Raw genomic sequence first — 27,196 nt, 5'->3', positions numbered from 1 at the left:
TTCAGTGGTTAAGCATAGGGACTTTGGACTAGGGCAGCTTTGTGTGTTATTCTTTTTCTTTTTCTTTTTCTTTTCTTTTCTTTTTTTTTCAAAAACAGTTGCTGTCACCCAGGCTGGAGTGCAGCGGCATGATCTTGGCTCACTGCAACCTCCGCCTCCCGGATTCAAGAGATTCTCCTGCCTCAGCCTCCCAATTAGCTGGGATTTCAGGCGCGCACCATCACACCTGGCTAATTTCTGTATTTTTAGTAGAGATGGTGTTTCACCATGTGGGTCAGGCTGATTTTGAACTCCTGACCTCAAGTGATCCACCAGCCTTGGCCTCAGAGTGCTCGGATTATAGGTGTGAGCCAACACGCCCAGCCTTTGTGTGTGATTTCTGCCTCTGCCATTAAATAGCTATGTGTCTTTTCTTAAGAGTTTCAGGAAACCTCAGTTTCTTAGTCCACAGAATGGGGATAGCTATTTTATAGGATTATTGGTAAACTTCAGTATTTTAGCATGTTAAGCTCTTATCACTTATACTTAGTATATAGAGCTCTGTTCTGAAAATTTTTGCTCTTTTACATTCAGTTTATTCTTTGGAGCAGCCACACTCAACTTCGTGTGAATGATTTTAAAATATTATTCCTCCTGTGATAAAAGTGCTACATGTTCATTTTAGATAATTTTGAATATATAGAAAACTAAAAAGAAAACATAATTCCACACTTATAACGTGTGCTGTTGACATTGGTTACTGTTGACATTTCTTCTGTCTTTTAAAAAACTGCATGTAGATGTACCTATATGTATGTATGTGCATATAAGTAACTTGTACCTTTAGAACAACTGCGGTTTTATGCATATTAATCCTCAGGTTGTATTGGGACTCTTGCATGTGAACTGACAATCATTTTGGGCTATCAACAGCGCATTACTTCTAAAATCCACAGTGTTTTAGCATGGTCATTTTTTCTATGTATCAGTGTTACGTAAATTAAAAAAAAATTTTTAATTTATTTTTTGAGACAGAGTCTTACTCTGTCACTCAGGCTGGAGTGCAGTGCTGTGATCTCTGCTCATTGCAACCTCTGCCCTCCGGGTTCAAGTGATTCTCCTGCCTCAGCCTCCCAAGTAGTAGCTGGGATTACAGGCGCCTGCCACCTTGCCCAGCTAGTTTTTGTATTTTTAGTAGAGACGAGGTTTCACCATCTTGGTCAGGCTGGTCTTGAACTCCTGATCCAACCGCCTTGGCCTCCCAAAGTGCTGGGATTGCAGGCATGAGCCACTGTGCCCGGCCTAAAAAGTTTTTTTAATTGTATTATGTTTTTATTTTGTTTTTAGAGACAAAGTCTCACTCTATTGTCCTGGCTATAGTGCAGTAATGGAATCATAGCTCACTGCATCGCAAGTAGTTGAGACGACAGGCGCCTGCCAGTATGCCCAGCTATGTATTTAAGTTGATGCAAAAGTAATTGTGATTTTTGCATTTTTTTAAATGGCAAAAATTACAATTACTTTTGCACCAACCTAGTATCATATATTTTAAAAACATGAGTAAGGCTGAGCATGGTGGCTCATGACTATAATCGCAGTACTTGAGGAGGCTGAGGTGGGATGATCACTTGTGGCCAGGAGTTTGAGACCAGCCTGGGCAACATAGCAATACACATCATGTGTCATCACAAGACACGTGTAGAAATTTTCTGTTTCTACAAAAAATAAATTAGCTGCGCACAGTGGAACACACTGATATTTCTAGCTACATAGGAGGCTGAGGTGGGAGGATCACTTGAGCCTAGGAGTTCAAGGTTTCAGTGAACTATGACTGAGCACGCCACTGCATTCCAGCCTGGGCGACAGAGCAAGACCCTGTCTCAAAAAATAAATAAATAATAAAGTAGTAGTGTATTTTGGTTCATTTCTTTTTAAGGATAGAATTATTTTACTTACTGTAATGTGAGTTGCTATCTTCATTAACTGTATCATAGACATTTTTTCTTTATTTTTTTTGGAGACAGAGTCTTGCTCTGTCGCCCAGGCTGGAGTGCAGTGGTGGGATCTCGGCTCACTGCAACCTCTGCCTCCCGAGTTCAAGCAGTTCTCCTGCTTCAGCCTTCCGAGCAGCTGAGACTACAGGTGCCCGCCACCACAGCTGGCTGATTTTTGTATTTTTAGTAGAGACAGGGTTTTACTTTGTTGTCCAGGCTGGTCTCAAATTCCTGGGCTCAAGTGATCTGCCCCTCTCGGCCTCCCAAAGTGCTGGGATTACAGGCATGAGCCACCACACCCAGACTCTTCTGTTTTTAAAAGAGAGTTGGGGGTCTTGCTGTGTTGCCCAGACTGGTCTCAAGCTCCTAGCTTGAAGCAGTCCTCCTGCCTTGGCCTGCCAAAGTGCTGGCATTACAGGCATGAGCCACTGCACCTGGCCTTAATGTAGGCTTTTTTTTTTTTTTTTTTTTTTTTTTTTTTTTACAATATCTGTCATTAAAACTATATTATCAGTTTTTTGTTTTTGTTTTTTTTTTTGAGAAGGAGTCTCTCTCTGTCACTAAGGCTGGAGTGCAGTGGTGCGATCTCGGCTCACTGCTAGCTCCGCCTCCCGGGTTCACGCCATTCTCCTGCCTCAGCCTGTCCGAGTAGCCGGGACTACAGGCTCCCGCCACCATGCCCAGCTAATTTTTTGTATTTTTAGTAGAGTTGGGGTTTCACCGTGGTCTTGATCTCTTGACCTCGTGATCCGCCTGCCTTGGCCTCCCAAAGTGCTGGGATTACAAGCGTGAGCCACTGCGCCTGGACTATTATCAGTTTTAATGTCTCTATAATTTTCCATTATGTGGATATATCAATTATGCATATATATAAAATCACTCCTTTCATCATTTGGTTTCACGTTTTTGCCATAGCAAATGATGCCACACCTGAACATTCTGTCATTGTGAACTTGTACTAGTACTTCTCTAAGCTAGGTTATTGCAAGTGGAATGCTGGGTTGAGTATGTTTTCAAATATTTACTCTTGTAGAAAATTGTCTTCTATAAGACTACTTTCATTTGCATATAATTACTAGTTGATTATACTAGGATTATTGATTTTCCTTATTAATATTTTGTTTTTATATTTTCTGATTTGAAATTGTATTAGGCTTCAGCATTGCTGTAAAGGAATACCTGAGACTGGGTAATTTATAAAGAAAAGATGTTTAATTGGCTCATGGTTCTGCAGGCTGTACAAAAAGTGTGGCGCTGGCATCTGCTTCTGGTGAGGGCCTCAGGGAGCTTAAAATCATGGCAGAAAGCAAAGCCAGCATATCACATGGCAGGGGGTCGGGAGGGGGGTAGGCACACACTTTTAAACAACCAGATCTGAAGTGAACTCAGAGCAAGAATTCATTCACCCCAAAGGCATTGGCATTAAGCCATTCATGAGGGATCCATCCACCCCAGTGATTCAAACACCTCCCACCAGGCCCCATCTTCAACGTTTCAACATGAGATTTGGATGGGACAAACATAATAAACATATTACTAATGTCTTTTAATTTTCTAATATTGCAAAGAAAATTGGGAAGAAACCATACTTATGTTTGGATTAGGATTTCTTTTCTTTTCTTTTCTCCCCTCCCCTCCCCTCCCCTCCCCGACAGTGTATTGCTCCGTTGCCCAGGCTGAAGTGCGGTGCTTTGACCTTGACTCACTGCAACCTCCATCTCTCAGGCTTAGGTGATCCTCCTGCCTCAGCCTCCCGAGTAGCTGGGACTACAGGTGTGCACCACCATGCCTGCCTAATTTTGTATTGTTAGTAGAGACAGGGTTCCACCACATTGCCCAGGCTGAGCACAGGTGATCCTCCCCCTCAGCCTCCCGTAGTGCTAGGATTACAGGTGTGAGCCACTGTGCCTAGCTGGATTAGGATGTTTTCTAGTGAAATAATGAAGCCACACTCAAGAATGACTCAGGACAAGCTGTCAGTGTACCAATCAACTTAACTTTCCTTTTCTTGATTTTTGAAAGAAGTATACCACAAAAAAATAAATAAATAAATAAAATGCGAAACTTAATTCATATCTACTGGTTTCAGAGACTAAAATTTGATAGTTTTTACTGTATGCTTAACTACTTAAAATACCTTGCAATTTCATTCTTTAGTAATTTTGATCGTGCCATTTTCCTTTTAAAATGCTTGCCTTCTGTATTCTAGACCATATCTTACTGAAATTCTGCCAGTCTTTCAAGATCCATTCAAAAGTTTCCACATCAATGTAGTTTATACTCTTTTCCAGTCTTAGAAATCTTATACAGATCCCAAAGCATTGTAACATTTTGGAGATCCCCGGGAACTACAGACTGAATGTCTGTCTGGCTGCTTCCTCTCTGTTCATCTGTCCTTATGTCACTGCTTTTTCCTACCATGTCGTGTCCATCCAGGCAGATCTCACCATCTCTTTGTACACCATGTTTCTTTCTTTCCCTGTGCCTTAAGGCTTAACTTTTAGGCCTCTCATCTTCTTAAGCTAGATCAAGCCCTCTTTCATTTTGTATTATTAACAAGATTATACAATTTTCATGGAGATGGCAATAAATAATGTTCTTCACGGTTTTTGTTCTGCATGGCACCTCTCCTTAAAACAGTAGTCTTATGGAATGGCTTCCCATGCATTTTGATGGGTAGTTACTCTGTTCTAATATAGTTTTACTCTGATCCTGTTAGCTATTCCTTAACCTTTGGTGAAAGCTAGGGGAATCGACAGTACTCCCTCTTTCTGAGCACAGTGATAAGCCTGGTGTGGTCACATGATCAAGATGAGAAAAGTTGGAAGATTTAGGTTTTTTCTTTCTGGTGACAAAGATGGGAAGATGTGAGTCTGAAGTTGCCAACTGCTGTGTACATGCTTTATGGAGAAACAGGTGGAGAAGAGCAAAGAGTGTGTGTGTGCTAATAACTTTCTGGCAAGTTTAAATTCCTTAGTAGTTCTGTAAAGTCGTGTTGACTCTCAGCCTTTTCTAGGATTGATTATTCCACTGTTGTTCTGATTCTGGAGATAATGCATGTGTTATTTTAATAATGCCTCTTTTGGCATTTTAGAGTTCTGCCTTAATACAACATCAGTATAAGACTGTATTCATTCATTTGTTGAACACCACGTTAGTAAGCACTGTCCTGTATAGTAGTTACAGAAATGAGGGTAGGATAGGGTTTTTCTTCTACCAGGGAAAGAACCCAGAAAGCAACCCAGCTCGGTAGAGGAAATGGGGATACAGGTTGTTATTAGAGTCAGATGAGAAACATTTCTAGAGATGACCTCATTGATCTGGGCTCTGAGGCTGAAGCAACAGTTGCAAAGCAGGTGTGGTATATGTCAACTATATTTGTCTTTGACATGTGGACTTATTAATTCCTTTCACAGTTTGGGCTTTGTTTCGAAGTTTTGTGTATCATGTTAATTTGCTGGTAAGTGGTAGGTGTTCAACAATTACTAGTATGGGTTTAAAAAGGATATTTGTTTCCTTGGAATTTCTGGGCACAGAAATGTGACTTTCTTTTTTACTGAAATGATGAAAACATGATTGGAGTAAGGAAGGGTTGAAATAGGGCAAAGTTAAAATGGGCTATGTAGCAAGGTGGGCTAGATGATACTACAGGAAAAAAACATCTCCTAGATATTAGTAGTTATAATCTAGCCACTAAAAAAGTTGTCTGTCCGGGTCAGCAGTAAGCTCTGCTCCATGTCTGCACATTCAGATATTCAGATACCTTGATGTGTTGTCAAGTAAGAGAATATGGTGAACTGTACTCTTGAATCTCCAAAACTTCCCCCAGCAGTGATTCACTTCTGTTCACATTCCTTTGGCTGAAGCAAGTCACATAGCAGTATGTGCTTCCAAGTGGTTGGACAAGTACCATCTACCTTGCATCTGGAAAAAGGAAAAACAGAATATTCTTGAGATGTAGCTGTCATAAGATGTTTATATGTTATTTTGCGTTCTTATTTGCATCTCTATGATAGTTTGTTTCCCTAAAGCCTACTTAGTGAAACTTAGCCAGTGGTCCCGTGTGTTTTCTTCATTCTTCTGTTTAACCAGTGTGAGTGCTTTCCTTTTATATTCTTTAATTCTTTTTTCTTTCCTGTCTCTTTTTTTGTCCTCTCTTTTGTTCAGTCAGAAGCAAGTTCAAACTGCTTCTTTGGGAGGAGGAGAATGTTATGGGGAGACATGATGTGATGCAAAAATAATTTAATGCCTCTTATGACTGAATTTGAGCCACTTTTTAAAAGTATTTATGCTAGAATTGGTTGGGGCGGTGTCTCATGCCTGTAATCTCAGTACTTTGTGAGGCTGAAGCAGGCAGATCGTTTGAGCCCAGGAGTTCCAGACCAGCCTGGGCAAAATGGCGAAACCCTGTCTCTACTAAAAATACAGTAAATTAGCCAGGTGTGGTGGTAAGTGTCTGTAGTTCCAGCTACTTGGGAGGGTGAAGTGGGAGGATCACCTGAGCTCAGGAAGTTGAGGCTGCAGTAAGCCAAGATTACACCACTGCACTCCAGCCTGGACTAGAGACCCTGTCTCAAAAAATGAATGAATGAATGAAAGTAAGTATTTATACTAGAATTGGCTGGGTAATTTGTAACTTGCTCTTTTCAGTAATAGTAAATCTTGCTACTCTAATTAGCTGTGGAGTTTTAGCTGTGGAGACATGTGTGCCTGATGCATTGGTAATGCTGAAACTAGCCTGTCCCATCAGGCCTTGGGATCAGGAGGCAAGATAATATGGTGCTGTATTCAACAATGGCATGGTTGCCTTGGTCTAAGGAGAAGCAGAGGCTACTTTTCTGTAGTTGGAAGTTAGAAACATTTGATTCTTAATAGTACCCATGTTAAATTTTTGGGGGGGCCTACAAAGTAATAGTTTATATGTTTTCTGTTAGTAATTTCCTTTGCACTATGCTTTATTTTAATCAAGTTTGGAATTGAGTCAAAGTCGCATCATAAGCCTACTGGAAAACCTATAAGAAATTATCAGCTGCCATAGATTGTCTCATATCCCTCACTGAGGATTTGCTTTTATTCTTCTGATATTCCAAACCACTTTTAAAAAGCTTTCCCAGTCTTGGAATGCCTTCTTGAAAGGGTTCAGTGTCACTTAAAAATATATATACAAATGGTTCTTAAACTAACTGCAAGCTTTTGTATCACATTTGGAAGCCTGTTTTCTTGTAATACAGAGAGCAAAAGAAAGCAGAGGGCTTCTTTTTAGAAGATTAATAGTGGTGTTTTCCTCCATTTTTCTCATATACTATCTCTAAAGTCTTCAGACATTTATTTTGGCCGGGCACAGTGGCTCATACCTGTAATCCCACAACTTGGGAAGCTGAGGCAGGAGGATCACTTGAGGTCAGAAGTTCGAGACCAGCCTGGCCGACATAGTGAAATCCCATCTTTACTAAAAATACAAAAATTAGCCAGGCATGGTGGCAGGCATCTGTAGTTCTAGCTACTCAGGCGGCTGAGGCAGGAGAATCTCTTGAACCCAGGAGGCAGAGGTTGCAGTGAGCTGAGATCATGCCACCACACTTCAGCCTGGGTGACAGACAGAGTGAGACTGTCTCCAAAAAAAAAAAACAAAAACCTTCCCTGTCTGACCATGGCCTATCCTTAAAAAAAACAAAACTCTGTGTGTGTGTGTGTGTATATATATATATATATATATATATATATATATATATATATATACTTTTTTTTATTTCAGTAACTTTCAGGGTACAAGTAGTTTTTGGTTACGTGAATGAATTGCATAGTGGTGAACATCCTTTCATCCATATTTTCTGATGTATCTCCGTGTTCAGAGCAGTTTATATCATTTGCCAGTTACTCTATGGGTTTTGTAGTTTCCTGCCTCTGCCTTTGCCTGTATTCTGCTTTTGCCTGGAAAGCTTTTTTTTCTCAGCTTTTCATCCTTCAGGGCCAGGTTTAAATGGTGTGGCCTATAAAGCTTATATTCTCCTGCTAAAAGGATTAGTTGGAAACGTCTATGGAGAGTACCTGTTAGATTACTTTGTTTTGTGAGACTCTGACCTCTTTGAGGACAGGGACTAGACTATTTGTTACCTATATTTATATGCCCCGTTGTGACTTGCATATATTTGTTTGTGGCAAACCTAACATCTTTTGAAATGAGTAGCTTAGTACAGTGGTTCTCAACTCTATCAAGAGGCAGTACTCCCTGTCTATAATGTATATCATATAAATGTCTTTATTATTATGCTCTTTTAATATCTTCAAACAAATGAAGAAATAAAATACCTGCCTACACACAGTTTAGAAATATTGTTATAATATCTTAGCATTTTACAAAGATAAACAAAAGGAAAATAGTTGATGACAAATATAACATCTCAATAGGTAAATGCTTGGACACAGTGACACAGAATTATAGTGCATCTGTATTTGGAGTCACTGAATGTGACAGCTACAACAGTAGACTTAAATGCCATAAACAGCATTTTCATCCTGGGCATTAAAAATAGTGCCTGACTCTTGGTAAAGCTGCCAAAAAAATAGTATAATCGCTTGTTGTTGCATTCCTGGAAAATTTAGTATGTAAGAACTGTGCAAAACAAATCTGAGAAATTGCAAGCACGTTTTTCACCTATGTCACTGCTACATTGTCAGGGTTTTTCATAAGGTTTTCATATATTACCAAGACTTTGAAATATATGAGGGCATGGGACAGTTCTTTGTTGGGTCTTTTTGTTCTGTATATTGCCCATCTTTACCTCTAATCCACACCTGCTAAATAGGAATGGCACCCCTACTTCCCAGTGTATGTTTTCAGAAAGCTTCCTAGGGGCAGTATTTTTGCTGTTTAGAAATATTGCTTTACTCTAAATTACAGAATCATTTGGGCTAGTGTTTCACTATAACTAAAGATAGGAACATTGATCAGTTGAATCAAGCTTCTTTTTTGTAATAGAAATAGAAAAACAGTACATTTTACAGGGAACATTAGTGAGTTATTTATTTAAAGTGGCTTAAAGTGAACTTTCTACCATTATTGAAAATCAATGGCTCTTTTAAAGCATGTGTTTTCCAGCATTTGAAAGAAAATATCTAATTTTTAGAAGACAAAGCTATAATGTTATAATTGTGTATTTAAAGTAGAAAAGCATAAAAATGTGTCTGTATACACATATACACAAACAAGTTTAGAGTTGTAATTAAACCCACGCTCCATTTATATTTGGTAATATATGCATGTGTATTATGTAATATGTGCATATATTACCAAATATAAGTGGTAATATGTGTGCATATATTGTATATATGCATATCATACAAGCTGTGAATATGTCAAATATCACATAAGCTGTGAATGTCTAGCATAAAAATTAAATTCAGGCAATTTAATACCTATAATAGGAATTAACCAGCTACTTGTAACTAGCCACTTTCCTCATTTTTCCTAACATTAAGACAGCATTGTGCTCTTTTTCTTTTTCTTTCTTTTTTTTTTTTTTTTAATTGAGAGAGGATCTCACTCTTGCCCAGGCTGGAGTACAGTGGTGCAACCATAGCTCACTGCAGCTTTGACCTGCCAGGCTCAAGTGATCTTCCCCACCCCAGCCTCTCGAGTAGCTAGGAATACAGGTGTGTACCACTACACCCTGCTAATTTTTGTAGAGACAGGGTTTCACCATGTTGCCCAGCCTGGTCTGTTTGAACTCCTGAGCTCAAGCAATCCACCTGCTTTCAACCTCCCAAAGTGCTGGGATTACAGGCATGAGCCACCACACCTGGCCCAATATTGTGCTCTTGATACAAAGTTTAGGTCTCTTAGATCTCCTCTGGACTAGAGATGGTTTTTAATTCTGTGGACTACTGTAAAGAATTTGACTAAATAGCAGTACAAATGTAGGTGGAAGGGTACAGTCAATACTATGTGCCTAAAAGTTAACACTCAGAGGCATTTGAGGCTTCACGATGATCTTGAAAGCACATAACCCAGAGTTGATTATAGTCTGTTCTGTTGCAATGTTGGTTTCTTTAATGTGAATTGGCCCATACACACTTGGTAAATAGAGAGATGATGTCAATATAACATGAAAGTAGTGTTGGTTCATAAGCAGTTTTTCCCACAGTGCTAATGTATAAACTGAAAATGGGGAAAGACCTTTCAATTAAAGAGGAAGGTTTGGTAATATTTGAAGACATTACACCAAAAAAAAAAAAAAAGTTGCAAATCTGGCAGAGATAATTTAGTGAAAGAAATATCTATTCCAGTGGTTTCTAAAACCACCATACTTTGTACTGTCGAAAGCAGTCTCAGGAAGTTCAAAACCATTTACTCCTTTGTTTCTAAAGAAAGAAGATAACAAACAGGAAAGTCTACCCAAGAATAATTATATTTTAATTTTTTGAAACTTTTTAAAAAATGCCTTTAAAAAGTTACACTTAAAAGGAGAAAATACAAAAATAAGTCTCAAGTGGGTTTGTTGGTGCAAATTTTATTGGGAGATTTAATTTTTTATTAAAATTGATGTGATTTTGCTGGGATGCTCATTACAAAATAACATAGGTTTGTGTGCTCTGGGCCCTATCTTATTTTTAACATATCAGCCCAGTTATTTTTAGTGGGTAATTTTGCAGAGACATGAGTTTTTTTTTTTTTCAGGAATACCCATATGTTGTTATAGAAGCTCCTGAACACGTGTGCACGTGCTCGCGCGCGCACACACACTCACTCACTCTCTCGCTCTCTCTCTCTCTGTCTCTCACCCAAATCTTTGGGCTATAATTTACTAAATGGCCTCATTCTAGTGCTATTTAAAAGAGTTTGTCATGCATTTTACTATACTGTTCTACAAATTTTATTTATAGTGAATATAAATTTTACTAGGTTTTGAAAAGATTATGCTTTTTAATAAAAACTAAAGTTGAGCATTAAGGCTTGCTAAATTAGAGAGGTGGTAAAATGAGCTAAAAGGAGGCGTCCAAGACTCCTTTACCTCTGAATACTGTGATGTTCTAATTGGCTATTCCAGATTGGACATCATTATTTTATGGAGATTTACTTTGCAGCATTTTTGAGCATTAATAATTTATAAGTGGACATAATAAAATAGAGCTCCATTTTGGGAGGCCCCATATTGTCACTTCATGGTACCATCTGGTTGTCTATTCCTTATTAGCCAGGGTTGAAAACTGTAGTGCATGGGCTGAATCTGGCTCACTGCCTGTTTTTGTAAATAAAATTTTGATTGAAGTATAGCCACCATGCTCATTTGAGAATTTTCCGTACCTGTTTTTTTGATATACAGTATTGCCTAGGAAGCTGAAAATATTTGCTGTCCTTTATGGAAAATGTATTAAGTCCCATGGGCTAAACAGATAGGCAGAAGGGACAGTTAAGTATCACTATTTTATATTTTTAAAATATATTTTTTAAACAGTCCTCAGTGAGAATATCACACTTTAAAATAATTTTAGGTAAGATCAGTGTGGGCATTGTTGATTTTTTCCTTTCTTTTCTTTCTTTCTTTCGTTCGTTCGTTCGTTCGTTCGTTCGTTCTTTCTTTCTTTCGTTCTTTTTTTTTTTTTGAGATTGAGTCTCGCCCTTTTGCCCAGGCTGGAGTACAGTGACACAATCGTGGCTCACTGCAACCTCTGCCTCCTGAGTTCAAGCTATTCTTCTGCCTCAGCCTCCCAAGTAGCTGAGACTACAGGCGTGCACCACCATGCCTGGCTCATTTTTGTAGTTTTTATTAGAGACGGGGTTTCACCATCTTGGCCAGGCTGGTCTTGAACTCCTGACCTCATGATCCATCCGCCTCTGTCTCCCAAAGTGCTGGGATTACAGGCATGAGCCACGGTGCCCTGCTGGGCATTGTTGAATTTAAGCCAGTTTTGTGAGCCTTGGTTTTCTAAATGATTTGGATACTGTTTGCTTTTTTGTGGTATAATATAGAGAGTTTACCTGCTAAGTTCTTAAGTTCATTGAAGGTATTAGTAAGGGCGTGAGAAATAACACAGGAGTAGAATTAGGTGGATCTAACGTAAGCTGTATAAAAGTCAACAGAACAATTTATTTGAGTTAAAAAGAGGAGGGCTGCTGCCCCAGTTTAGTTTCATATGGGCCAGTTCCTGATGACAAATGGAATGAATCATAATTTTTAATTGTTTTGGGCACTTATTTTTCACAAGATGTCTAGCTTTGTATGTAGTTTTCTTTCAAAATGAGTTGTTTAATTATCAAGGAATGCAACAAGCTATATTGTAAATTTTAAAATGAAATAAAGTAGAAAATGTGATTTAATTAAAACATCAGTCTGCAACAATCTTTAAGAAAATAAGAATGTAGAGGACCTGAATGACATAATTTATATTTCCTGTAGCTGTTAAATTCCATACCCCAAAAACAGAACATTACAACTCTTTCTTAGAATAACTATGGAATGATTTGAAAAGTAGTCTCATTTCTGAAGAAAAAAGAGTTGAACTCTGAGATCTGTTAGTAGAAATATAACAAAAACAAAAGCAATTCTTAGAAATTAAATCTCTAATAAGAAACTCATCGGTTAAAGCAAAATTTTAGTCTGCAATGGGAAAATATCTAGGAAAAATTAAAATTAAATCACAATATATACGAGGCAGGAAAATCACATGATCCTGGGAGGTGGAGGTTGCAGTGAGCTGAGATGGTGTCCCTGCACTCCAGCCTGGGCGATAGAGCAAAACCCTGTCTGAAACACCAAAAAATAAAAAATAACAACAACAACAAAAAAAACACAATGTATAAAAAATCTTACAAAGTTCAGCTTAGCTACAACTTTAGAAAATACACTTCTTGAAGTGTATGTGTCCTTTCTAGAGTTTTTTTTTTTTTAAAGAAATTCCTCTATTCTAATAAGTCTTTAGAAAATATTACTACTTTCAGATTAGAACGTTAAAAATAAAAATGATATGAGGGATCCAGGAACTATTTCCTTTCTTAAGAAGCTAATTTCTTACCTTCTTTTAAGACTCTTTTCATGAATTCTGGAAAGATGGAAGAAGTGATACAGAAAAGAGAAACCTTAGGTCCTCTTTTGGAACAGATGGTTGTACTTGTATGATATCTTAAGAAATTTATGGCATCCTTACAAATCGAGTTACAATTATTTTGTGAGATTTTCAGTGACTCATTTCTAAGTTCTTTTGAGATGGTGTTTGGAATAAAAGCCTTAAACTTTTTTTTAACAAGTGAATTTGGTATTAATGAAACTTTTTTCTAAGTTTTCATTAGTGTATGCTCTTATGTGGAAGGTGGATATCAGCTATGAATTACATAAATTGCATTTATTACATTAATATCTCACCCGAATGGCAGCAGTTTTCTGGATATCTATTAACATATGTTTGTTTTTTATTGCTTATGTAAATCTCATGTAACCGTTCCCTAAGGTCTAAAAAATAGTCTAACTGAAAACAGTTTTTTCATGTTCCTCAAACTTGCTTTTAGAACAGTGCTGGCATAAGGATTTGATTTATTGTAAATATGACGCACCATATCAATCATGGAATTATTTGAATGTTTTTTGGAACTTTTGTGGTAAATTCCATATTTCTCCAGGACTTTTTTGTGTTCTTTCTGTTGACAAGTACTTTAAAGTTTTAGCAAATATCACTATATTGATTTCATGTAGGTTTATTTATTGTGTAGTGCTTGAAATGGTTTTCTGTGTAAAATCAGTTTGAGAATTGGTTCGTCTTCTCTGCATTTGCTGTGTTTACCTGAATTTTAACGGACAAATTGGAAATCGGTATCAGTGTGGGAATCATCAATTGTCTTTTCCGTAAACTTTTAAAGCCATTACAGTCACATTATGTATTAAAAGTAGTGTTTAGATCTAAAGTCTAAATTTGCTTTTTGTTAAAATGTAGCATATTTGAATATCTGCACTAAAATTGCTGAAAAATGTGTTACTGCTTAAGCGACCATAACAACGCTGTGCAATTATGACTACTGGTGATAATAAACTCTTTGGTATGGGCGGGGGGGAGGTTCTAAGAGGCAGTTTCTTTTTGCCAGATTATTTAGTAGAATAATAATTAAAATTTATAAATATTTGGAAAAAGGGTAGGGTCAACAATGAATTGTGGGAAGCTTTAAGAAATATATAAAAATATTTCACTTTCAGTATTGTATTTGCATCTCAGTTTCCTGATAGATTTCTGTTTTGATTTTCTGCTGACAGGTCACATTTAGGGCAGGCAAAACATAAGGGATATAGCCCTCCTGAGAGTAGAAAATCTAATTCTAAGGCACCCAAAGTGCAGTCTAATACTACTTCCGAACTGTCAAGGGGACACCTTTCTAAAAGGTAAATCTTCATGTTGCTTATACATTTTCAAGGCAGAATTATTTGCATTCAAATCATTGCATAATGTTAAAACTTGAGGTTATTCCAAAATGTTATGATACATATTTTCATTATTCTCTAACTTTTGGGATTGACAGTGTATCACCTTTGCATTGATTAGTGCAGTATACTGTAGACAATGAGTTTGTCGATGATAAAATGATGTTTTTGTTTGGAGAGCTATAAGATTCCCCCTTTGCTTAACAAACCATTATGGCCATTTTTTATTTCTTTTTATTTTTTAATCTTTTTTTAGTTTTTATTGTCAGAGCCATAGTTTAGGTTTAGGTCAGTGATTCTTAAGATCTAATTGGTAAGAGACTTTGGAAAGCAATGTTAACTGTGAAGATTTGATAGTACTACAATATAAAAATCTCTAACCTTCATTTTGAAAGTGCGTATGTTAATGCTTATTTCTTCTAAGCTTTGACAAAGCAGTTGTGCTTGTGAATAGGGCATCAATATTCTGGCTTCCTCTGGTTCTGAACAATTAAGTGTTGTTTTTCTTGTAATCTTAATTCTTGTTTTGTGATTAGGAGTGTTAGTGTCAGTAATCTTTGGGCTAAAGAACACCCTTATCTTTTAATCAGATATTTTACTATCCAAAGTCACATCTGCTTTTGTTTTGTTCTTTTATTGCATTTTACAGATTTGAACCTTCTGAAAACCTATGTGTAATACTGGACTTAGTAGGGACATATTCGTACTTTATTTTTTGAAAGCATTATGTATGACAGTTGTAATTATGACAAGCTGATATTAACTGTTTTCTTATCTAACCTCTTAGAAGCTGCAGTTCGTCATCTGCTGTGATAGTTCCACAACCAGAAGATCCAGACAGAGCCAATACTTCAGAAAGACAAAAAACGGGGCAGGTGCCTAAGAAAGACAATTCTCGAGGAGTGAAGCGCAGTGCTAGTCCAGACTACAACAGGACCAATTCTCCTAGCTCTGCAAAAAAACCAAAAGCACTTCAGCATACTGAATCTCCCTCAGAAACAAATAAGCCACATAGTAAGTCAAAGAAGAGACATTTAGACCAGGAGCAACAACTGAAATCTGCACAATCACCATCAACAAGCAAGGCTCATACCAGAAAGAGTGGGGCCACTGGCGGTTCACGGAGTCAGAAAAGAAAAAGGACAGAGAGTTCTTGTGTAAAGAGTGGCTCCGGGTCTGAATCAACTGGTGCAGAAGAGAGATCTGCAAAACCTACCAAGCTGGCTTCAAAATCAGCCACCTCAGCCAAAGCTGGGTGTAGCACCATCACTGATTCTTCTTCTGCTGCCTCTACGTCCTCCTCGTCTTCTGCTGTAGCCTCGGCCTCCTCCACTGTACCACCAGGTGCTAGAGTGAAACAAGGAAAAGATCAGAACAAGGCCAGGCGTTCCCGTTCAGCATCCAGTCCCAGCCCCAGAAGAAGTAGCAGGGAAAAGGAACAGAGTAAAACTGGTGGCTCTTCAAAATTTGACTGGGCTGCTCGTTTCAGCCCTAAAGTTAGCCTTCCTAAAACAAAACTGTCTCTTCCAGGGTCTTCTAAGTCAGAGACATCAAAACCTGGACCTTCTGGATTACAGGCCAAATTAGCAAGTAAGTTTACAAAAAGGTCTTTTTCTTTAATTAAAGAAAGTTTCTCTTGGTTTGTCAAAAGCAATTATTCTTTAAAGTTAAGGGTTTTTTTCCCCCAGTCGTACATAATCTTAGATGTATTACTGTCCATATAATTAAGTACATAACAGCATGTAGCAACTGCTACTACATTTAGTTTTGTTGAGACAGGTAAGGAATACTGCCTTCCTATTATTACGAAACCATCACATTTTAGTGTCTGTGTCTTTATTGGTCCTCACAGCATCTCCTACTTCACCGATTTCCTAATATCAGGATGGGACATAAAGTTGGATTTTCTTCTATACCACATACAAAATTATCATTTAGTTAGGAGTTCTTTTTAGTTATGAGTTGCCATGATCAGAGATCAACTATATATATGTTGTTTTAGATAGAGTCTCACTCTGTTGCCTAGGCTGTAGTGCAGTGGCGCAGTTTCGGCTCACTGCAACCTCCACCTCCTGGGCTTAAGGCGATCCTCCTGCATTGGCCTCCAGAGTAGCTGGGATTACAAGTGTGCACACCACGCCTGGGTAATTTTTATGTTTTTAGTAGAGATGGGGTTTCACTATGTTGGCCACATTGGTCTCAAACTTCTGACCTCAAATTATCTGCTCACTTCGGCCTCCCAAAGTGTTGGGATTACAGGTGTGAGCTACCATGCCTGGCCAAATACATTTTTTTATATGAGATATTCTTGATGTGTAATACAATGAATTAAGTTATTACTATAAATATACCGCAATATAAATTAAACCTTATTCATATGTAATATCTCATGGTCTTTAAGGAGTTTTGTCTAAAGATGAATACTACTTATGTTTCACTACTCTTATATACACTACTGTGTGTCCTGAGTGAGAAAGAATATTGCTCTCTAAAAGTTTACAGTGGAATAGAAAGAATTTGTGTTTTGAGAATACATTGAAGCAAAGAAACAAAGTAGATGGAAGAAACATAGTGTTATGTGCATTCCTTCATGAGTCAGTTTTGGAGATATCCAGTAACTCTTCTCCCCTTCTTTTTACCAAAAGACTTCTTCAGTGTCTTTCTTTTCTTTCCTTCCTTCTTTTTTTTTTTTTTTTTTTTGAGACAGAGTCTTACTCTGTTGCCCAAGATGGAGTAGTGGTGTGAGTGGTGCGATCTTGGCTCACTACAACCTCCACCTCCTGGGTTCAAGCAATTCTTCTGTCTCAGCCTACTGAGTAGCTGGGATTACAAGTGTGCGCCACCACACCCAGCTAATTTTCGTATTTTTAGTAGAGAGGGAGTTTCAGCATGTTGATAAGGCTGGTCTTGAACTCCATGTTGGTCAGGCTGGTCTTGAACTGGGACAAGTGATCCACCTGTCCCAGCCTCCCAAAGTGTTGGGATTATAAGTGTGAGCCACTGTGCCCAGGCTTCTTTGCTTATTTCTATTTCAGAAACCTATAAAGGACAAATAGGATAATAAAGCACTTATCTCTACAGTTTTTAAAAGCGTTTAAATTTTATAATACCTAATTAGGAAGCTTGCTTTTAAGCATCTTTTCTTTGATGAATTTCAGATCTACATTTGGGTAGGGCCATAATGTTTTCTTGGTTTAAAAAGATTGTGTATAGTGTCTACTAGCATTCTTTTCAAAGTATAGCTCATATTGAATCAGCCTAACTTAAAATTGAATCGGAACTGTTAGCTCTGTTTAATTTAACACTGCAATCTAAAACTACTTTTGGTTGATTCACGTATTACCTGAAGTGACAATACTATTAATAGTAGGTACTGTATAAAAAATTTTATGTTTAACCTGTATGATAGGTTATTGTGAAGTAACATATTTTATTTTTAGATTGAACTTTGTTCTGTTTTGGTATTTTAAATATGCAGAACATCTGTATAAAATGTTTTAAGTTTAAAGGATTAAGATAGGCTAGATCAGTATCTTGAAGTGCAAAAGGAAAAAAAGGTCCAAGTTAAAAGGACAACCCAACTATTTGTCCTTCCAAGGCTTTATTGATAATTGGAGTTATATATGTCAGCTTTTATACTGCCTTTCCTCCCTGTGTTTTGTGTCTGTCAGTCCTGCTATGTAATATTCACAGCCAGTGAGCCAGGTTGAGTTTACAGCAAGCTGCTTAGGATTCACTTCCCCTTCTGCCTTCCAGTCTGCCTCACTTGAAGAACTCATCTCTTATATGTAGGAGGGTTCCTGGGGCTAGGCAATAGCAGATTGTACTTGAGTGCCATGGCCTTGGTCCTTTGTAGAGATCAGCTTTCTTTTCTTTATATAGTCTGTTAACATGATTTTTAAAAGAAAACCCAACTCTACCAGTGGCTAATCAGTGGGGTTTCCTTGGTGTTTCAATCAGGAAACACCAAGAGTTTTGGCAGTGTCATTATGCTGCTGATTTAATAAAACCAATCCAGATAATTCCATTAAGCCTGCTCAGCACATAGTCACAAGCTAATTTAGTGTTTTAAAACTCATTTCACCATTATTTCATTCACTTTCGAAGTATCTGTGTTCTATTGTCACTATTAAATCACTTTTCCATTTTCACTGCCACGATCCCAGTTCTGATCTCTCATCGTAGCCCAAGCTGTTGAAACAAGAGAATGGAATCAGCGTTTGTGTAGCATAAAATAAGTGCCAGGTATTTTACATATGTAGTTACATTTTCTTTTTAAAAAAATGGTGCTTTAGAATACATTTTTTTTCTCTTTTTTCTGAGACAGAGTCTTGCTGTATTACCCAGGCTGGAGTGTAGTGGTGCAGTTGGCTCACTGCAACCTCTGCCTCCCAGGTTCACGCAATTCTCGTGCCTCAGCCTCCCAAGTAGCTGAGATTACAGGCGCATGCCACCATGCTTGGCTAATTTTTGTATTTTTAGTAGAGACAGGGTTTCGCCATATTGACCAGGCTGGTCTCAAACTCCCAACTTCAGGTGATCTGCCTGCCTCGGCAGCCTAGGATAGTTATCAAGGAAATGTATTCCAAGGAGATGAAATAACTTCTCTGAGTAATATACCTCATACTTGGCAGAGTTAGGATTTGAAGATGGGGGTAGTAGGTGTGACCTTGAATGAAGCATTTTCTTTTTTTTTTTCTTTTTTCTTTTTTTTTTTTAAACCCATTTTAGTTTCTGTTGTAACATAATTGGGCCATTTGGAGATACTAAGACTCTAGAGGAAATGAAATTTTATTTGGTCCTTCATTGATAGTATTGATTAAATTTAGAGATGAATACTATGTGGACCCAAGGATTCATACCATATCATTCACTATATATTTGCTGTTTTTCAAATAAATGAAAACATTTCAAAACAAAGTAGCATATATTTACCGTGCTTTTAAGTGCCTGACAGTTGTTCTGAATACCTTACGTGAGTCCTCTTATTTGTTCCTCATCGGTCTTGTGTAGCAAGTTGTTTTTTGTTTTTGTTTGTTTTAAGGTGGAGTCTTCCTGTGTTGCTCAGGCTGGAATGCAGTGGCATGATCTCAGCTTACTGCAATCTCTGTCTGCTGGGCTCAAGTGATTCTCCTATCTTAGCCTCCCAAGTAACTGGGATTATAGGCACGCGCCACTATGCCCGGCTAATTTTTTGTGATTTTAGTATGGAGACGGGGTTTCACCATGTTGGCCAGGCTGGTCTTGAATGCCTGACCTCAAGTGATCCACCCCCCGCGGCCTCCCAGAATGCTGGGATTACAGGCATAAGCCACTGTGCCCAGCCTCTGTGTGGCAAGTATTTTTATTCCCAGTTTACAGGTTAGGAAGCTTTGGATCATTAGTCAAGTTACCTGTCTAAGGTCACAGAACTAAGAAGTGACAAAGCAGAGTTAAAACCCAGGCCATTTGATCCCAGAAACTGGCCTTGAGAACAGAATGCATAGGGGTGAACAGATAGGGCAAGCTCAGTCTGGGTATTTTTCTTGAAGTCAAAACAAGGCATTGTGCATTTTAGGCATGATTAAATGTGTCACTTCAGAAAATAGTTTATAATAGAATTAATTGGCAGGTAATGTTGCTTAAGGATATAGGGGCAAAATGTGGTATTTTATGATTGTCTTTGGGTTTCAGGTAATGATATTTTGAGGAGTAGAGCCAAAAACGTCGGATTCAAATCTTAGTTCTGCCATTTTTTCAGCTGGTAACTGTGGGGAATGTTTGTAACTTTTTCTCTGTAAAATGTGCATAATAGCTATTTGAGGAATAAATGAAAACATTAGAAGACTTAGCATAGTTCTTAGTACACAGGAGGCATCACAAAATTTAGGGTGTACAATTGAAAGTGAATATCTTAAGGCAGAAAACATATTCAAAGCAGCATTTTGAGAATAGGGGGTCAGTAAGTCCTGGCCATTGGTCAATTTTAAGGTAGCTATTAGATTTGGAACACCAGATTTAAAGTTTTTTTATTTCCTAAAAATCAAATACTACCTGTTGTCATTTGCAAGTTGGAACTAAATAATGTATACACATGGACATAGAGTGTGGAGTAGTAAACATTGGAGACTGGGAAGGAGATGAAGGATGATAAATTACCTCATGGCTATAATATATTATTTGGATGATGGTTAATACCGAAAGCCCAGACTTTGCCACTAAGCAATATATCCATATAACAAAACTGTACTCATACCCCTTAAATTTACACAAGAAAGTCAAAACTAGAAATATATATACAAATAAAATTGCATAATTTTATATATAAAGAAACATGTAACCTATGTAAATGGATACATCAACATAAATGAAAACAAAAATGTCAATACATGTACATTTTTTTTTTTTTTTTTTTGAGACGGAGTCTCGTTGTGTCGCCCAGGCTGGAGTGCAGTGGCGTGATCTCGGCTCACTGCAAGCTCCGCCTCCCGGGTTCACACCATTCTCCTGCCTCAGCCTCTCCGAGTAGCTGGGACTACAGGCGCCCGCCACCGCGCCCGGCTAATTTTTTTGTATTTTTAGTAGAGACGGGGTTTCACCGTGGTCTCGATCTCCTGACCTCGTGATCCGCCCGCCTCGGCCTCCCAAAGTGCTGGGATTACAAGCGTGAGCCACCGCGCCCGGCCGAATACATGTACATTGCTTTAAAAAATATTGTTAGCTCCTCATAGTTTGGCGAGGTTGGGCAAATCATTCAGCTATAGTTATGATACCAACCCTATTCCCAATTCTATTTGCAAAATAATAAGATTCCTCCTTGTGAAGCATAAATGAAAAGATTTTCAAAGTTATTTTCACATATGAAGTGCCATAGAATGCAGCAACATATTGCAATGCACCATGTAATGTTGAAGTAAGAGTTATGGTCATGTATGTATGTATTTTATTATTTTTTTTGGAGTCAGAATCTCATTCTTGTCGCCCAGTCTGGAGTGCAGTGGTGTGATCTTGGCTCACTGCAACCTCCCCCTCCTGGATTCAAGTGATTCTGGTGTCTCAGCCTCCCAAGTAGCTGGGATTCACAGGTGCCACCACACCTGGCTAATTTTTGTATTTTTAGTAGAGATGGGGTTTTGCCATGTTGGCCAGGCTGGTCTCGAACTCCTGACCTCAGGTGATCTGACCGCCTCACCTGGCCAGGTCATGTATTTAAAGGGCTTTTGTATGCATCAGGGTTTTTTGTTTTAACGTTAGTCCAGAGGCCAGAATTAGATTCACTGGGTGGATGGAAGTTGAGAGATGGGCTTCTGATTAATACAAATCTTAGTAGAATAAAAATCTAAAAATTATATTAAAAATAGAGTAGGCCATTGTGAGAAATTTCACATTGGGTAGGTTATTTTATTTTATTTTGGATATCCTTTGTTTTCTTCCAGTTTTTAAGAATCGAACCTATTTGAATGTGATGTGTTTCCTTAGGTAAAGACTTAACTCTAAGACATAATTGGTCAGTAGGAGAGCTTCATAGTAAAGGAAATGTTTTAAAAATTGTAGGAACAACAGTATTTTTAAGATGCTTTGTGAAAAACCATTCCCCGTGTTCAAGTATTATTCAAGGAGATTCTAGATAAGCAGGAATATGTTAACGCTGTGGGAAGACTTGCAGTAACTTCTTAACCCAATAATTTGCAAATTAATTTGACCAGCTATTATTTGGGAATCAGTAGTGGTTCATGGAATACACTCAGGAAATGATATAATACATTTAGTGAGGAAGCTTAAACAGGAAGACCTTGTTATTGTGCTGCTTAGTCAATTGTTGATAGGCCAGTGAACAAGTTCTCGGCGAGGCACTAGGGCTGGCAGAAGATCTAGTGAAACCGCTACTTTAGTGATAGACTTCCTGAAGCATTGCTGCTTGCCAGCTATATCTCATCAAAACAGCTCTGAGACAAAGGTCATTCTGTGTTACTTGGTAAAAGTCTCCTGAATACCCCAGAAAGAAGGGTGTTACGTAGCAATTTTTAATGTACATTAGGAAGTTATAGCTGTCTCTGTTGTTTAGCCTAAGTAAGTAGACATTTTTGCAAATTTTATACAGCCTAGATATAAAACCAGTAGGGTAATGTAATGATATAGATGGCTTCAAAAATCTTTTTATATTTTAATATACTTTAAATAATTTTATAACTAGTTTGGCTTCAAAATACATTTTGCTAATCTACTTATAAAAGCTAATTAAAAAAAATTTTACAATAATTTCAAAATGAGTAGGTGATGGTTGTATAGAATTATAAGAAACAATTGGTGATCAAAATTGAGTAATTATGGAACCTGTTTATAGAAAAACTTGTTATATTTCCAGGCTGATGTTCTATTGAAGATCTGCTTTACTCTCTATTATTTAAAGTGGACATCGTGCATGTTATTAGTAACATAGCAGTAGTTAACAGCTTACTTTTGTCTTGAGTTTCATATTCTCCTGGTGACTTGCATATAGCCTGTGGTTTTTATCAGACCTAGACAAGAACCAGGCAAAAGCCAAATTCTAGAAAGGAGATCTGATTAGATTAGGAAGACGTAGTGCTTTGCACCCCTAGCATGGAGGGAGGAAATAAGAATGAGTTGAGCAGGAGAGATGAATTTAAGTTAGATACATGGTTTCACCAACTTGCATCTTGTAGGATCATCTCTACTTGCGTGAACAAAGTAGATTATCTGTGAGCCCTGTGAAGAGTTGGGCAGGGAGCTTTTAAGGAAACGGGTTGAGTGTCAGTTTTCTATATTACAAGGCAGCTATTAAAGTAATTTAGCAACTTAAAAGTTTAAAAGTTCCAATATGTGACTGGCCAGATTTAAAAAAGAGATCATTTAATTGTAAATACAGCATTGACTTCTTTGTTAACAAGGCTTTGCTTTGTATTACATTGTTTGGAAATTATAAATGACCATGTTATATATTTTTTTGTATACAAGGTCAAAATAAGAATTAAATTAACCAAATTATGTTTTACTCAACTTACATTAGTAATTGCCCTTTATATTCTTACGTGTATTCTGGAATGGTTTTGACGCTTCTGGTTCTGCTATATGTTTGTTAAAAAGAATCCAGAAGGTACCAAAATATACAAAGAAGAAAAATACAAAATCACTTTTAATTTCATTCACCAAGGGCTACCTCTTTTTTTTTTATATTTTTTTTTTTGGTGTGTATCATGCCAAAAATTTTCGCTTTATATTTATCAACACTTATGTGCAGTGTAAAGTGAAAGAGTTATATAAGATCTTTTTTTTCTTCTTCTTCAAGAAGATAATCATAGCTTACTGCAGCCTTGATCTCAAAAGATTCAAACAGTGTTCCCACCTCAGCACCCCGGGTAGCTGGGACCACAGGCACATGCCACCATACCCAGCTAATTTTTTTAGAAATATTTTTTTTTGGGGGGAGATGAGGTCTCACTATGTTGCCTAGGTTCGTCTCAAACTCCTGGACTCAAGCGATCCTTCTGTCTAGGCCTCCCAAAGTGCTTGGATTATAGGCATGAGCCACTACGCTTGGCCAGATCTATTATTTTTTTTTAAAGCAGTCTTTCTGCCACTTTGCTCTTTTCTATAGCTGATTATTTTGATGTTTCAGTGTCTAGATTATGTGCTTTTATATGTCCCTTGTTGATTCTTCTCCCCCACCCCCAACTGTTTGATCCCTGTTGTGTTCCCCTTATGGAAAATGAAGATTTTGCATTCTAACCTTACCCCACCCCATTCACCTACCAAACACATACTGTTATATACTTCCTGTCTTCCCAGTGATGATCAGCACGCAGGGTTTATTGTGTCATGAACATCTAAATGTTATTTACACTGAGCCATGTAGGAACATTTCCTTTCTCACACATTTTTGCTTTTCCTGAATTTTAAATTCCTTTTTGTTGTTGTTTTCCTTACTTTCCCATGAACTTACTCAAACTCCACATTCCTTACTAATTGTCACAATCTTTTCTCAAGCTGTCTGCATGCATTTGTTTCATCTTCTTGAAGAAATGAGGCCTCTGGATGGTTGTTCTTTATGCCTGGTTATACTGCTTTAGCCTTGAGATTTCTTCAGTCTTCTTAGTTTCCCTTTTCTAGATTTCATGTCATCTTTCTTGGTTTCTTGTTTTGGTGGAATATTTCTTCCTGATTCTAAGGAAAAGTATTTATGAGATTTTAATAAAATTTATTTTTTCAAAATTTAGATGTCTGAAAATGTTATACCACCCTGATACTTATTTGCCAGATCGGTGAATATAGAGTTCTGGGTTGGGAATTACTTTCCTTCAGAATTTTCCAGAAGTATATAGTGTATTCTGTCTTTCAGTACTGGCACCATTCCTAATTCCGATTTATTCCTTGATAGGGTGACCAACTGGTTTTGCTTTCTCTGGATCTGGGGCATTCTGAAGACTCAGGACTTACAGCTCTAAAACCAGCATAGTCCTAGGCAAACTGGGACTGTTGGTCACTATGTACTTGTTTCTTTTCTCTTTCTTGATTTTCTGTTGAGTGCTTGTCTTCTTAAATGGTCTTGATCTTACTGTTTGGCATTGCTTTCCTTTTTCGTTGTTTCTGATAGATTTCTACTTCATCTTCCAACTTTTCTCTTGAAATGCTTTTTTTTCCCCCATGTTTGCCATGTTTTATTTCCAAGAGGTGATTTTGTTTTCATTTCCTTGTTTATAGAATCATGTGTTTGGTTTATGGTTGCATTTCTTTTTTGATGACATTAATGGTGAGTTTTCTTTGCCTGTGTAATCTTAAGTATTTGTGTGTGTGTGGGGAGGGGGGGCTGCATTTTGGATTGGTTTTGTCTTTCGTGTTAGCAACTTTCCTCGTATTCTGGTAATTCTGGTAATTCCTGGTTGTCTCCTCATAGTCAAGTGTAATTCGAGACCAAAAGTCTAATTTGTAAGCTCTGAGTACATAAGGGAGGTTTGACCGAGATTCATTGTTTAGTGATCTGGTTGGGTCATTTTATTGTAAACTTCCTCTTATCATTATTTTTAGATCTTTTTTTCTTTAGCTGGTAAAATTCCACAGAGAAGATTGTTTCAAACTTCTGCCTCAAGGTGAAGCCCTGAGTGCCTGAGTTCTGGGGGCCAAGTGGGAGAAGAGGCCACAGACTGAGGCAGGATAATGTATATTGTCAGACAGTATGTTTGTACTCGATTCCCTTCTCTCCCTCTTATTTTTGGTATAGTGAACCTATTTGTGCTGTGTACTTTAGTCAGGAATTTCTATATTCTATACTTCCTAAAGAATAAAGGTCTTGTCTTTTGCTGGAACCAGGAGAGGAATCGTTACCCAGCTGTACAAGTGTGGGAGAGGATCTGAGGATCTGATGCCTTATAAACAGCCTATCAGCCAATCTTCAGTTTTAATCCCAACACTGCCCTAGAGGTATCTGGCATCATCAGATCCTGAGCCTTTTTGGGTTTCTCTGGTGTCAGTTTAATTGGTAGTTAATCTCAGCTTTCTACTTTCAGCTTTCTGGACTTCCCAGTGCATTTAGCCCCGGCATTTCTGGTTTTCATTTCCTAAAATTGTATTGTAATGATAGTGTCTTCCATTCTCATCCTTGTAGGTTTATGTCTCAGATTGTTTTAATGCTATATTAGTGGCATTTCATGTGGAGACAGAAGTGAGTGCATGTGTGTTAAATCTTCTGTCTTTACCCAGAAGGGAGACACTTCGCTAGGCATATGCGAAAGTATGATCTCGCTGTACATGACAGTAGGCATTACTTTTTGAGTGCCTGTTATGTGCCAGGCTCTGAAATAGACATTTGATGTCCGTTAAATTTCATCTTCAGAATGACAGAGCAAGGTAATAGTTGTAGTTGTGGAGAAACAAAAGTGCATTATTTGTCTAAACACTTTGTAATAGACTGGTTTCCTTTCAAATAACTATAAATTACATCATTCGTAATGGCTAGATATGGATGTACCCTAATTAAGTATAGCTTTGTAATTTATACCACTCTTTCCTTGTTAAGTCACTGGTTATATTCTTTTTAGATATTGACATATATTTTGAAACTGCACTTAGAAATATATGAATTTAATTCCCACCAGCTGTGTAAAAGTGCCAAAGTGTTCACATCCTCATTAAATAATAACGGTTTTCTTGCAACTTTAATTACCATACTGTTTTATTTAACTGTTCCCTATTATTGGGCATCTAGCTCCTTTCTAGTTTCTCCTTATTATAAATACTGCTTAGATGAATACCTTTGGACATTTCCAATATTTGTAATTCATATTGACAAATCAGTGCATGAAATGGCTGTGCATTGACTAGGAAATAAAAATTTGCTTTAAAAATTGCATTTGGGATTTAGCTCATCTGCAAAATCTGTCTTATTACTGAGTTATTTTAAAATAAAAGTCTGATTCCTTTTTATAACCTCATAGATTACTTTTCATTTTTTTTGAATTTATTTTTACCAGAGTAACCATCAATGTAGTTACATGGGCATACCTTGGAGATGTTAATGCACTCAGTTCTCAGCCACCACAATAAAATTAAAATCACAGTAAAGTGAGTTCCATGAATTTTTTTGTTTCCCAATGCACATAAAAGTTGTACTTACACTATACTGTAATCTAGTAAGAATGCAATAAATAGCATTGTGTCTAAAAAAACAGTGTACATGGCTCAGTTAAAAATATTTTATTGCTAAAAATTGCTAATGATCATCTGAGCCTCAGCGAGTCATCATCTTCTTGCTGGTGGATGGTGTTGCCTCAGTGTTGAGAGGTGCTGACTGATGAGAGTGGTAGTTGCTGAAGGTTGGTGTGATTG

At 37.6% G+C, this 27,196-nt stretch overlaps 1 protein-coding gene across 50 annotated transcripts in view; it reads left to right on the top strand.

Moving 5' to 3' along the window:
• TRIP12 (thyroid hormone receptor interactor 12) overlaps nt 1-27,196 on the top strand; it is a 150,587-nt gene that overhangs the window by 45,656 nt on the left and 77,735 nt on the right. For 25 of the 50 annotated variants that reach the window (XM_055290874.2, XM_063645153.1, XM_055290877.2 and 22 more), the window contains exons 3-4: nt 14,213-14,338; nt 15,165-15,967. In XM_055290874.2, coding sequence (XP_055146849.1) covers nt 14,213-14,338; nt 15,165-15,967 — 929 coding nt within the window. The remainder of the gene's footprint in view (nt 1-14,212; nt 14,339-15,164; nt 15,968-27,196) is intronic. The other 25 variants (XM_063645166.1, XM_055290897.2, XM_055290895.2 and 22 more) reach the window with 3 other exon arrangements.

Source organism: Symphalangus syndactylus, chromosome 8, assembly GCF_028878055.3.
Source record: "Symphalangus syndactylus isolate Jambi chromosome 8, NHGRI_mSymSyn1-v2.1_pri, whole genome shotgun sequence".
Lineage (NCBI taxonomy): Eukaryota > Metazoa > Chordata > Mammalia > Primates > Hylobatidae > Symphalangus > Symphalangus syndactylus.
This window is presented reverse-complemented; position numbering and strand designations above follow the sequence as displayed.